This window comes from Oncorhynchus kisutch, linkage group LG27, assembly GCF_002021735.2.
Source record: "Oncorhynchus kisutch isolate 150728-3 linkage group LG27, Okis_V2, whole genome shotgun sequence".
Lineage (NCBI taxonomy): Eukaryota > Metazoa > Chordata > Actinopteri > Salmoniformes > Salmonidae > Oncorhynchus > Oncorhynchus kisutch.
In genome coordinates, this window is record NC_034200.2 from 35,599,512 (window position 1) to 35,612,987 (window position 13,476).

At 42.9% G+C, this 13,476-nt stretch overlaps 1 protein-coding gene across 1 annotated transcript in view; it reads right to left on the bottom strand.

Moving 5' to 3' along the window:
* Positions 1 to 13,476, bottom strand: part of LOC109872306 (collagen alpha-5(IV) chain) — a 73,498-nt gene that overhangs the window by 36,915 nt on the left and 23,107 nt on the right. The window contains exons 4-25 of the mRNA XM_031807151.1: positions 9,951 to 9,995; positions 9,781 to 9,825; positions 9,573 to 9,635; positions 8,787 to 8,843; positions 8,649 to 8,675; positions 8,461 to 8,532; positions 6,736 to 6,798; positions 6,454 to 6,489; positions 6,266 to 6,313; positions 5,216 to 5,290; positions 4,430 to 4,474; positions 3,419 to 3,478; positions 3,124 to 3,168; positions 2,832 to 2,885; positions 2,708 to 2,749; positions 2,427 to 2,517; positions 2,132 to 2,167; positions 1,877 to 2,041; positions 1,518 to 1,601; positions 1,162 to 1,251; positions 975 to 1,045; positions 232 to 420 (exon numbers count right to left, since the gene is read on the bottom strand). Of these exons, the coding sequence (XP_031663011.1) occupies positions 232 to 420; positions 975 to 1,045; positions 1,162 to 1,251; positions 1,518 to 1,601; positions 1,877 to 2,041; positions 2,132 to 2,167; positions 2,427 to 2,517; positions 2,708 to 2,749; positions 2,832 to 2,885; positions 3,124 to 3,168; positions 3,419 to 3,478; positions 4,430 to 4,474; positions 5,216 to 5,290; positions 6,266 to 6,313; positions 6,454 to 6,489; positions 6,736 to 6,798; positions 8,461 to 8,532; positions 8,649 to 8,675; positions 8,787 to 8,843; positions 9,573 to 9,635; positions 9,781 to 9,825; positions 9,951 to 9,995 (1,503 nt within the window). The remainder of the gene's footprint in view (positions 1 to 231; positions 421 to 974; positions 1,046 to 1,161; positions 1,252 to 1,517; positions 1,602 to 1,876; positions 2,042 to 2,131; positions 2,168 to 2,426; positions 2,518 to 2,707; positions 2,750 to 2,831; positions 2,886 to 3,123; positions 3,169 to 3,418; positions 3,479 to 4,429; positions 4,475 to 5,215; positions 5,291 to 6,265; positions 6,314 to 6,453; positions 6,490 to 6,735; positions 6,799 to 8,460; positions 8,533 to 8,648; positions 8,676 to 8,786; positions 8,844 to 9,572; positions 9,636 to 9,780; positions 9,826 to 9,950; positions 9,996 to 13,476) is intronic.

The window sequence follows — 13,476 nt, forward strand, 5'->3', positions numbered from 1 at the left end:
AAGCTAATAAACTCAGTCTATCAACAAACTATTTTCACTACCTCAAATTAATATTCATAGCCAATCAGAATATCAGAAGGCATACCCTAACTACTTAAAGTGACAGTTCACCCAAATTTGAAATGTACATCAGTTTAAAAAATACAAAAAAATGCATTCAAATCATTGCTTTGCATTTGAGAATAAAGATACATTTTAGTGATAGAAATCGTAACCATTTAAAATCCTCACTGGATCACCCTTAGGGCCTTGTTGGCCCTTGCGTCCACGAAAGCCAGGGGCCCCGTATAGGCCGTCCAGCCCTGATCTGCCAGCTGGTCCTGGGGCTCCTTTCTCTCCCTTTATCCCCTGGTGATTGCAGGAACCTGAATTTCCTTTTGGCCCTGGGGGTCCTGGAACACCTGAAGGGCCATGGAGACCCTGTAACACAGACAGGAGTGGTTGTCATGGATACGGTCATTTAGCAACCTTGGATACATTATTCCAGCGATGCCACAGATACAGTAGCCTAGCAACACCATGGATAAGGTATCGCAGGAACACCATAGATACAGTATTCTGTCAACACCACAAATATGGTAACCTAATAAAACCATGGATAAGGTATACCAGCAACACCATGGATACAGTATCTAAGCAACACCATAGATACAGTATTCTATCAACACCACAGATATGGTATCCTAATAAAACCATGGATAAGGTATACAGGCAACACCATGGATACAGTATCTAAGCAACACCAAGGATACAGTATTCTATCAACACCACAGATATGGTATCCTAATAAAACCATGGATAAGGTATACAAGCAACACCATGTATACAGTATCTAGGCAAAACTACTAAGCAAGATGTGTCACTATGGAAATAATATAACTGCAAAACCACAGGCAGTCACAGTGACATCACAAGGTCAAATAAAAACGGTATTTAGTATCTGTATGGCAGAGGTATGATGCAGATAGTGTCACCTGTTGTCCAAGTGATCCCGAGGGTCCTTTGAATCCTGGCTCTCCTTTGGGTCCTGGTCCTGCACTAAAGCCTGTGGTATGAGGGTTTATTTAAAAAGGCTGAAACACTCCTATTCTATAGGACAGACAAGGATTTTTGTTCAACACAATACATTTCTCACTGAAAGTTCTGTTACGTTGCAGGTACCTGGGACTCCAGGCTGACCAGGGGAACCTGGGGGTCCCGGCTCTCCAGATCCTTTTCCCGTACACAAACTACAGACCTCCCCTTTCTCACCTGTAGTGGAGAGAAGGACACAGTGACAATCGACAGCAAAACTGAGCATCCCAGGTGAGCATAACATTCCAATAACAGCACCCAATGATCGTTGAGATTGAGATATCATAATATTTAGATTTTTTCTACCGATAACACACCACAGTGTTCATGGTGTCTGCAGTCAACCAATGAGAGACACAGTAGAGATCTAGGACAGCCCAGCCAATCAGTATACTCAATACTGACCGCCCCTCCAATCAGAAGAGTAATCAGACAGAGCTCACCTTTTGATCCATATTGACCACCGTACCCTTGTTCTCCCTTGGCTCCCTTTGCCCCCGGAGGTCCGATAACCCCCTTCAGATTATCTGTAACAAGAAACAAACAAGTACATTATCTTTAATCAAATAAGATCCCAGTGGGGTCAAAAAGTTGCCATGTTATGTGTGTGTCTCAATTAAAATTGCTGTGAGAGAATATCAGGATCCTTACTCATAAAGATCTTCCTCCCCTGTCCATGTAGTCTTATTTATTATGATCAAATAGCTAAAACTGATTCTAGATCAGCACTCCTACTTCGAGATGTTTTATAAATATAGGCTCAGGGTTGGGGAGATTACTTTATATATGGAGAGAGTCTAACCTGATTCTCCAGGTGGTCCCGGGGGTCCAAGGTCTCCAGTTGTTCCTTGTGAGCCTTCACTGCCTGGCTCTCCCTGAATGATGGGTCCTGGCTCTCCTTCATCCCCTTTAGGCCCACTGTGGCCCTTCGCTCCCCGATTATAGGGATCTCCTCCGTTGTTAGGACCTGTGTAGGGGAGATAGAGCCCAAGATGGAGACTGAGTGTGCGTGTGCGTGTGTGTGTGTGTGTGTGCTTGTGTGTTGATCAGCGCTTACCTGAAGACCCAGGAGGCCCCTGGAATCCAGTGGCACCTGGAAAACAGGTTGATATCATTAGTTATTCAAACACACTGATTGGTCATGTTGGTGAATGAGGCGAGCTTATACAGTTCTACTCCAGGTGTGATTGGATAGGGAGATGGTGAATATTATTATTAGCTATACAGACACACTGATTGGTCATGTTGGTGAATGAGGCGGGATTATACAGTTCTACTTCATATCTGATTGGATAGGAGGAGGGTGAATATCAATAAGGGTGTGTACTGTATGCTGGATGAGCATAGAGTACCTGGGGGACCAGTAACCCCGGGGGGCCCCGGTGGGCCAGTAAATCCTGGTTGTCCTTTGGGGCCAATTACGTCACAGCCAATCATGGTCACCTATGGGAAGACCAGAGAGACCAGGCCATGTGTTCATAATGTTTCTCAGAGTAGGAGTTCATCTAATCTTAGTCCTTCTAATCTTATTCATTACGGAAGGTTTCATTTGCATGTGTGTGTGTGTGTGTGTAGGTTCATCCTTCGCTCTAGATGTTGATAGTGACATTATCAGGCACTTTGACTCACTCACCTCCCCAGGATCTCCGTCTTGACCCTGGACACCCTTCTGTCCCTGGTAAACACACACACACACAAACCTATTATTGGCACACGCACACATTCTAAACATGAAATGAATGGTAGTAATGACTGACCCGTGGTCCAGGTATTCCATGAGGTCCTGCTAAACCGGGAGTCCCCTTTCTCCCCTAAAAATGGCAAGAGTGTATAAATCACCATAGTTACATATATACACACACACACACACACACACACACACACACACACACACACACACACACAACACGCATGAACACAAAAACAAACACAGTACACACATACACATTGACACACAAAATGCATTACAAAACAGTAACATAAATCATCAATGTTAGACAGAAAGAAACAGAACAGAGGGATCTGATTTCTGATTGACAGGACAGCTACCTCGTATCCAGCGGGCCCTTGACGCCCATCTTTCCCTGGTCTTCCCTGAAAGAGAAATGATGGTCGTTTGTCCTCCAAAAGGAGAAGGCATATCTCTCATACAGCTAATTATCAAAACCCCCGTTGTATGTTTACATTGAATCCCATGTTAATTCTATCACATGGCTCAGAGGCATGAAATCCTTACATCACTGTCATCGTCATAACCATAACACTCATCACATCACACATTATCAATGGCCTTGAATTGATAGTCACATAGATAGTATAATGGCTGAATGTGGCAGTGTTTTACCTCAGTGCCAATGCCCCCCTGGTCCCCTTTTTCCTTAAAGTTGACCTGGCCAGCATAACCCTGATGACAGACAGACAGACAGACAGACAGACAGACAGACAGACAGACAGACAGACAGACAGACAGACAGACAGACAGACAGACAGACAGACAGACAGACAGACAGACAGACAGACAGACAGACAGACAGACAGACAGACAGACAGACAGACAGACAGACAGACAGACAGACAGACAGACAGACAGACAGAGTGATTGAATAGACAGACAGACAGAGAGATTGAATAGACAGAGATATTGAACAGACAGAGATGTTGAGCAGACAGAGATATTGAGCAGACAGAGATATTGAACAGACAGAGATATTGAACAGACAGAGATATTGAACAGACAGAGATATTGAACAGACAGAGATATTGAACAGACAGAGATCAAATCAAATCAAATTGTATTTGTCACATACACATGGTTAGCAGATGTTAATGCGAGTGTAGCGAAATGCTTGTGCTTCTAGTTCCGACAATGTAGTAATAACCAACAAGTAATCTAGCTAACAATTCCAAAACTACTACCTTATAGACACAAGTGTAAGGGGATAAAGAATGTGTACATAAAAATATATGAATGAGTGATGAATGAGTGATGAATGAGATATTGAGCAGACAGAGATATTGAACAGACAGAGATATTGAACAGACAGAGATATTGAACAGACAGAGATATTGAAAAGACAGAGATATTGAACAGACAGAGATATTGAACAGAAAGAGATAGTGAACAGACAGAGATATTGAACAGAAAGAGATAGTGAACAGACAGAGATATTGAACAGAAAGAGATAGTGAACAGACAGAGATATTGAACAGAAAGAGATAGTGAACAGACAGAGATAGTGAACAGACAGAGATATTGAACAGACAGAGATAGTGAACAGACAGAGATATTGAACAGACAGAGATATTGAACAGACAGAGATAGGTATGAGGACTGGAAAACAAGGAGATGACTTACAGGTGAACCCTTACAGCCCTTTTCACCCAGATCCCCTGTCTCCCCCTGCAGAGAGAAAAGACAAGGGTCAGCTGACCATCCCACCAATCAGCAAGGTTTTCAGATTGGTTGTACAGATGTCCTGAAGGGTAGATAGTAACATTACTGCACACATCACATTTTTAGATAGTAACATTACTGCACACATCACAGTATTAGATAGTAACATCACAGTATTAGATAGTAACATTACTGCACACATCACAGTATTAGATAGTAACATTACTCCACACATCACAGTATTAGATAGTAACATCACAGTATTAGATAGTAACATTACTGCACACATCACAGTATTAGATAGTAGAATTACTCCACACATCACAGTATTAGATAGTAACATCACAGTATTAGATAGTAACATTACTGCACACATCACAGTATTAGATAGTAACATTACTGCACACATCACAGTATTAGACAGATTCCAAATTCTCTAAAACGACGTTGTAGGTGGCTTATGGTAGATAAATGGACATTCAATTCTCAGGCAACAGCTCTGCCAATTGCACATTCCCTCAAAACTTGAGACATCACATTTTAGAGTATCCTTTTATTATCCCGACATGCTACACTATGCCCACTATCAGGGATGTAAACACATTTGTGCACAACAATTTAAGAGAAATACAATTTTTTTGTGCATATGGAACAATTCGGGGATATTTTATTTCAGCTCATATGTTGCATTTCTATTTTGTGTTCAGTGTAGTATTTAAACCTAGCTCTGACTTGGTGTGACTATACCTTCAAATCGGAGGGAGCGTGGGCATATAGTTTGATCCCTTTGGGTCCCGGGAATCCAGGGGGCCCTTGGTGTCCCTTCAAGAGAAAAGGGAACCGGTCACACACATATATATATATATCCTGTAGTTGGAATGGAATTCAAATGTCATCCACCTGTATGCTCGTTATATGACATCATGATGCTAGAATGACTCATTAAATGAGAGAAACCTGGTCCAAGAGGGTAGGAGGGTTAGTACAGATAATTATTAAACATGAAGACACGCGTTCACATTATGTTACACATGTCAATTTCAAACAAGAAAAAACAGACATCGAAAGCATTCCCAACTTCACATCTCAAGTGCAGCTCCACAGACTGGCCACAAGGTGGCAGCACAGAGGTGGTGGTCATTGTCTTATCGACTACAAAGCATAGCCAAAAAAAACAAAAACATTTAATGACACAATTTTAAAGGGCCTTTGACCTGAAGTAATTGGATGCTGTATAGGTAAAATTATATGTAGGTTTATGAGCTTCAGCAGCGTAGCTTTAGCAGCGTAGCTTTAGCAGCATAGCTTTAGCAACGTAGCTTTAGCAACGTAGCTTTAGCAACGTAGCTTTAGCAACGTAGCTTTAGCAGCGTAGCTTTAGCAACGTAGCTTTAGCAGCGTAGCTTTAGCAACGTAGCTTTAGCAGCGTAGCTTTAGCAACGTAGCTTTAGCAAAGTAGCTTTAGCAACGTAGCTTTAGCAGCGTAGCTTTAGCAATGTAGCTTTAGCAAAGTAGCTTTAGCAACGTAGCTTTAGCAGCGTAGCTTTAGCAGCGCAGCTTTAGCAGCTTAGCTTTAGCAACGTAGCTTTAGCAGCGTAGCTTTAGCAACGTAGCTTTAGCATATATAATGTCAGATATAATCAAGAATTAAAAGTAAGCATTTCAAGCATTCCAATTGAGAAACTCAGTGCATGAGATAATATGAGGAATAAGGGATACAGGCGAGTGACACATGCAATGATGATGATGATGATGGTACAACATGATGTGAGCTACACAGTGAAGTAGTATCGTTACCTTTGGACCACCAGAGCCAGGGATACTGGAGCTGCGTCCCTCTTGACCCTACAGCAAATAACATCAGTTACAGCACAGCTGAGCAACCTTCACACACACACACACAAACACACACACACACACACACACACACACACACACACACACACACACACACACACACACACACACACACTGTGACCTATTACCTTAAACCCTGGGATCCCGGGTAGACCTAGCAATCCCTAGATAGAGAGTAGTAAGTACAAGGAAGGAGGTCAAGACATAACTATACCTAGTACATCATCAACACTAACACCAGAGAACTGACTGTTACAAAACCTACATGGAGCAGTACAGTACTGCACAGTAAGATGCAATCCAATGTCATCTCTGTGAACATGTCATTGAAGAAGACAAACATCACAATACATTAATATAGCATAAAACATTTATAACACAGTTGAGACCAGGCTCAATAATTCACTCACAACGACACCACGGGGCCCAACGTCCCCTTGTTGTCCTGTCGGTCCTGTTACCCCGTGGACACCCTGTATGACACCACAGACAGATTGTTTAATGTCTATCTCTGATAGGACACCCTGTATGACACCACAAACAGATGGGTTAATGTCTATATCCTGGCAGATCGGGGCATCATAAGCTAGCTTGTTTTCTTCTTCGTGGCTATGTGTATTGGGTATGTGAGGTCATAGGGCGCAAACAAGTGAACAGCTGTGCCCTTGGAAGATATGAGAAGAACAGGATGGTCTGAGGAACTGTGGTCACTTCTCAGGGGCTCTTTGTCTTATGCCGTGTGGCCAAGTTACACAGAAGCAAAGATGATTGGAAACAATACAGGTCTATTCTGTTCCTCAAGTTTATCTCCAACCGGAGTCACCAAGAATGTCCTTGACTATACGCCTAGACCAACTGCTGAGAGCTAAAAGGGATTGGAAGAATAGAAATGTTTATAGTTAAGCATATTAATTGTTAACTATTAAAATAAATTTTTCTCTCACAGATTAACTTCATAGGGTGGTGAAAGTGCATGGAATGAGTTTGATGCTCCTTTCAATAATTATCCATAATAATAACCTCAGCATGTAGACTAGCCCACCCTCACAGTCTACCCACATTGTGTCTGTGAGCTGTTGGCTAGAGCACACATAACAAGACCAGAGACACACAGAGACACACATTTTCTATTTAACACAACAGTTTGTGACTAGTTGAAAATGCAATGGCACACATTGTTATATTTATTATTATATTTTTATTCGGTATATGAAAACGTAAGTGAAAAAAAATTCATTTCGCGTGCACTACGTCATCACACACTGATTTTTATACGCAAAAAAAAAAAAAATCTGTTTGGTGGACACACATCTGGTGGGAAAATGCACATATTTTCTTTTTGCAGATTTGAGAATATTGACATGGAAACCTAGCTTCTGATTAGGAGAAGAGAAGAATGCCCAGCCCATAACCCATAATGCACTAGTTGATGTCTGAGAGGATTTGATTAGTGTTTTCATAGTGAAACTGTCATCTTGCCTATCAGTATACAAGGTGATCCGTATTACCATATTGCTTGCTTAGTGAATACCTCTGATTCCCTCCGATCGGGCTCATACCTGGCTCAAACTCGGGACATCTGCCTCGCAAACACGTGACCACCTTCATGGAGTATTTCAACCTAACGCGCCACCAATTAAGACCTTCTTCAATGGCATAAGGGGCAACACTTCAGGGCGGGCTGAGGAGTGAGTTTCTGCTACACATATACACCCATCAAAACCTCTCTGATCTCTACACATGCAGGAAGACAGGTAAGTTGACTGAGAACACGTTCTCATTTGCAGCAACGACCTGGGGAATAGTTACAGGGGAGAGGAGGGGGATGAATGAGCCAATTGTAAACTGGGGATTATTAGGTGACCATGATGGTTTGAGGGCCAGATTGGGAATTTAGCCAGGACACCGGGGTTAACACCCCTACTCTTACGATAAGTGTCATGGGATCTTTAATGACCTCAGAGAGTCAGGACACCCGTTTAATGTCCCATCCGAAAGACGGCCCCCTACAATATAGAGGATAGAAGTATAGAATATAGAGGAAGTATAGAGGAAGTGGAGGACGGAACTGAAGCTTGAGGAGAAGATAGACAGAGGAACAGAGTGATGCTATATTATGGGTTGCTGTGAGTTACCTGGTCACCGTCCCTTCCTCGGGGTCCAGGTCTCCCTGACTGTCCAAACCCAATTAACATTTGGGATTCACCCTGCACACACATACACACACACACATGCACACAAAATGTTAATTCTGCTGATAATTATAATGACAATGATGATGATGATGATGAAGAAGAGAAGGAAGAAGAGCCACAGAGATTACCTTTGGTCCAGGTGCTCCAGGTAAACCCTAAAAAAAAAGAAGAAAGACAAATATGTACATGACAAAAAAAAGCATATTATGACAGACAGTAGTTAAACACACAAATAAAATAAAAAGTTGTGTAACCATCCATCTTACTCTTAATCCATCATCACCATCACAGGGACCAGCTGGACCAGTAGCACCTCTCTCACCCTGTGGAGACATGTCGTTATCATCACTTAGAATTAATGTGGCGCCGTGTCCTAAGTGGAGCACTATTACCCTACTGTCACGTGTGCACCCTCTCCTGCCTCTAGGTCACCAGGCTTCTCGTTATGGCGCACACCTGTCACCATCGTTACACGCATCTGTGCATGGCGGCAGGCAGCCTAGTGGTTAGAGTGTTGGACTAGTAACCGAAAGGTTGCAAGGTTCTGCCCCTGAAAAAGGCAATTAAGCCACTGTTCCTAGGCCGTCATTGAATATAAGAATTTGTTCTTAAATTTACTTGTCTAGGTTAAATAAGGTTAAAAATATATATTTAAAAAACTCCCTTTGGTTTCCTTCCCCAGTCGTCATTGTGCCTGTTCCTTGTCGGTGCTGAGTTTCTTGTTTTGTTCCATTTATTAGTTAAATGTTTTCAGTCACTGAACTTGCTTCCTGACTCTCAGCGTACATCGTTACACCTACATAATGCATTACCTTGAAAAGAAAAACTTGTGGACACTTAGTCTGATCCATATTAGGGAATAGGGTGCCATTATATGGGATCATTGTGATACTATGTGAAGATAGATGGTAGTGATGATCCTGCTGTCTAACTAGAGTGTGTGACTATCTGTGAGTCTTGTCTACATCTGGATAGCTTGGGGTGATATCTTTTTTTGTCAGAGAGGTTCACATAGAGAGAGATTTATGGGACAATAGCCATTGTTACTCCACCTCTGTCCCATTGCATCCTGGGGAACCTGGTTGGCCCATTGGTCCTTGAAGGCCTGGGATGCCCTAGGGGAAAAGTCAGGTAAATATTACACTGACAAAGACACACACACACACACACACACACACACACACACACACACACACACACACACACACACACACACACACACACACACACACACACACACACACACACACACACTCTTACCGGTAGACCTGGTGTCGCAGAAAATCCTTCTTTGCCTTCAGGTCCCTGAAGAAATAAACAGGACTGTAGATTTACTAAATATACAGAAAACACACACACACACACACACAGACACACACTCACACACTTATACCATTTACATATCAGCAAAGATATTTGTGGAAAGTTACCCGATCGCCATCTGTTCCTGGAGGTCCACGAGGGCCCACATCTCCCTGGGAAAGACAATTAAAACATGATTCAAATGTGATTTCACACATTACTGTCCCCAAAAACATGGACGAGTAATAGTGTGCTACCCTAGCCTGAGAGAAGAGGATGGATTACTGTGGATCGGAACAATGCCCTGCATTAACCACATTACACACACTAGCAAGCAAGCACCTCGTTACACGTTCATCCCTTCCTGAACTAAGGGGTTTTGCAATGTTACAGATTGACGAGTTGTTTTCATGTGTCAGTAACTGACATCGTTTAAGCCTTGTGTCTTATGAACACTACAAATACAGGGGACATCATCTTAGGACAATCGATATTTGAAGCGCCCTTTGTCATATTTAAGTAACTGCCAACATTTAAGTCTTACATCTACGAAAGAGGTCTAGTGTCCAGTCTTATAAGTGAAGAAGAAGTGGGACACAGTTTTAGTTAAAGTGATGTTTCAGTCTTCTGAAATTATCAATGCCTTTAAAATGCCTTTTTTTGGGTGAACAATAATTTAGATTTTTTTTTTGAACATTATAATTTATAGTAATAATTTAGAACATTTTTACAGGTATTTAGCATTTATAATTTATTTTTTGAACGACCAACCCAAGAAGACTAGGTCTTCACTGTACGGTGCAGTTCCTGTAGAACTGTCACGACTTCTGCCGAAGTTGGTCCCTCTCCTTGTTCGGGCGGCGTTCGGCGGTCGACATCACCGGCTTTCTAGTCACCACCGATCCAAGTTTCATTTTCGATTTGTTTTGTCTTCATTGTACACACCTGGTTTCCATTCCAATATCATTGTTCCCTATTTAACCCTCTGGTTTCCTCTTGGTTTTTGTGCGTGTTTGTTATTGTCATGTTGTCTCGCTTTGTGATCTGGATTATTGTCTCCTTCATGGAATATTGATTTTTAAAGTTACGATTATTACTCATCTCTGTATCCTGCCTTACCCACATCACCTAGACTTTTGACAAGAACACATATGTTATATTCATTCCACCCACCCACCCTCACACACACACACACACACACACACACACACACACACACACACACACACACACACACACACACACACACACACACACACACACACACACACACACACACACACATACACACAACGTAGTTCTATTGCCAACATTACAATATGCTATTACTTAGCACATATTACACAAACAAATGAAGACCACATACAGTGACAGAGTTTAGACAACGTAAAAAAAAATACAAAAATTGTAAAGAATAGCCATTAGATATCATATATAGTATAACGCTATAGAAGTAGAGCTCCTGCGACTGGGGAAACAGAGACAATTCTACCTGGCACAAGGACAAGCGGCCCAGTGAATGTGGTGTATAATGTGTTCTGGTGGTTCATTGCATCAGACGTGACCCTGTAGAAGGACATAGAGCCAGCAGGCCAGTCCAGATACTTTCTTACCCTGTTAGAGCTGGACTTGGGGGGGGGGGACAGGTAAGGTAGTGAGTTTGTTTTTGCATCTGACAGTGAAACAGTCATCATATCCAACAAGACCCCAGGACTTATCATTGTAACTGAGCCCACTTTCAGGACCCACTGCCTTTCTGTTGATTCTACTGTAAGCCACTCCTATCTGAACCTCAGCCCCCCTCCACTCTACCACCCAGTAAACAGCACCCAGTCAGACCCTCTCTACGCAGCACTTGTTGCCAGAACTCAAATCTGTGTGGGTGATCTGGATAGGGTTGTCTGGGTGATCAGGATAGGGTTGTCTGGGTGATCAGGATAGGGCTGTCTGGGTGATCAGGATAGGGTTGTCTGGGTGATCAGGATAGGGTTGTCTGGGTGATCAGGATAGGGTTGTCTGGGTGATCAGGATAGGGCTGTCTGGGTGATCAGGATAGGGCTGTCTGGGTGATCAGGATAGGGTTGTCTGGGTGATCAGGATAGGGTTGTCTGGGTGATCAGGATAGGGTTGTCTGGGTGATCAGGATAGGGTTGTCTGGGTGATCAGGATAGGGTTGTCTGGGTGATCAGGATAGGGTTGTCTGGGTGATCAGGATAGGGTTGTCTGGGTGGTCAGGATAGGGTTGTCTGGGTGATCAGGATAGGGTTGTCTGGGTGGTCAGGATAGGGTTGTCTGGGTGGTCAGGATAGGGTTGTCTGGGTGATCAGGATAGGGTTGTCTGGGTGGTCAGGATAGGGTTGTCTGGGTGGTCAGGATAGGGTTGTCTGGGTGATCAGGATAGGGTTGTCTGGGTGATCAGGATAGGGTTGTCTGGGTGGTCAGGATAGGGTTGTCTGGGTGGTCAGGATAGGGTTGTCTGGGTGATCAGGATAGGGTTGTCTGGGTGGTCAGGATAGGGTTGTCTGGGTGATCAGGATAGGGTTGTCTGGGTGGTCAGGATAGGGTTGTCTGGGTGATCAGGATAGGGTTGTCTGGGTGATCAGGATATGGTTGTCTGGGTGATCAGGATAGGGTTGTCTGGGTGATCAGGATAGGGTTGTCTGGGTGATCAGGATAGGGTTGTCTGGGTGATCAGGATAGGGCTGTCTGGGTGATCAGGATAGGGTTGTCTGGGTGATCAGGATAGGGTTGTCTGGGTGATCAGGATAGGGCTGTCTGGGTGATCAGGATATGGTTGTCTGGGTGATCAGGATAGGGCTGTCTGGGTGATCAGGATATGGTTGTCTGGGTGATCAGGATAGGGTTGTCTGGGTGATCAGCATAGGGCAGCTCCTCTTCTATCCGTGTCACATTTCTGTTCTCCTGAGACAGAGAGACAGAGATACATCTTTGTCTGCTGTGTTGGGGTCCAGTGTCAACTCACACGCATCTGATGAAGACACAAAAACTGATCACCATCATTTATAAAAGGTCATAAATACAGTTTTGGATAATGAGTGAATAATAATAATGCCCAACATTTTGTTTTTCTTCATATTCCATCTAAAAATGTAGACTTTTATAGTATAAGAACTTTATGTTTAACAAGTGACTATAATTGTTTTGGAAGCTGTAGTTGTTACAAATGCAACATTTGAATACTATTATCTTGGTCCTCAATGCAACCAAGACTTACATTTCTCAAGTGCTGATTTCAAATAACACACAGCATTATGGTCCACACTGTTAGCATTATGGTCCACACTGTTAGCATTATGGTCCACACTGTTAGCATTATGGTCCACACTGTTAGCATTATGGTCCACACTGTTAGCATTATGGTCCACACTGTTAGCATTATGGTCCACCCTGTTAGCATTATGGTCTACACTGTTAGCATTATGGTCCACACTGTTAGCATTATGGTCCACACTGTTAGCATTATGGTCCACCCTGTTAGCATTATGGTCCACACTGTTAGCATTATGGTCCACACTGTTATCATTATGATCCACACTGTTAGCATTATGGTCCACACTGTTAGCATTATGTTCCACACTGTTAGCATTATGGTCCACACTGTTAGCATTATGGTCCACACTGTTAGCATTATGG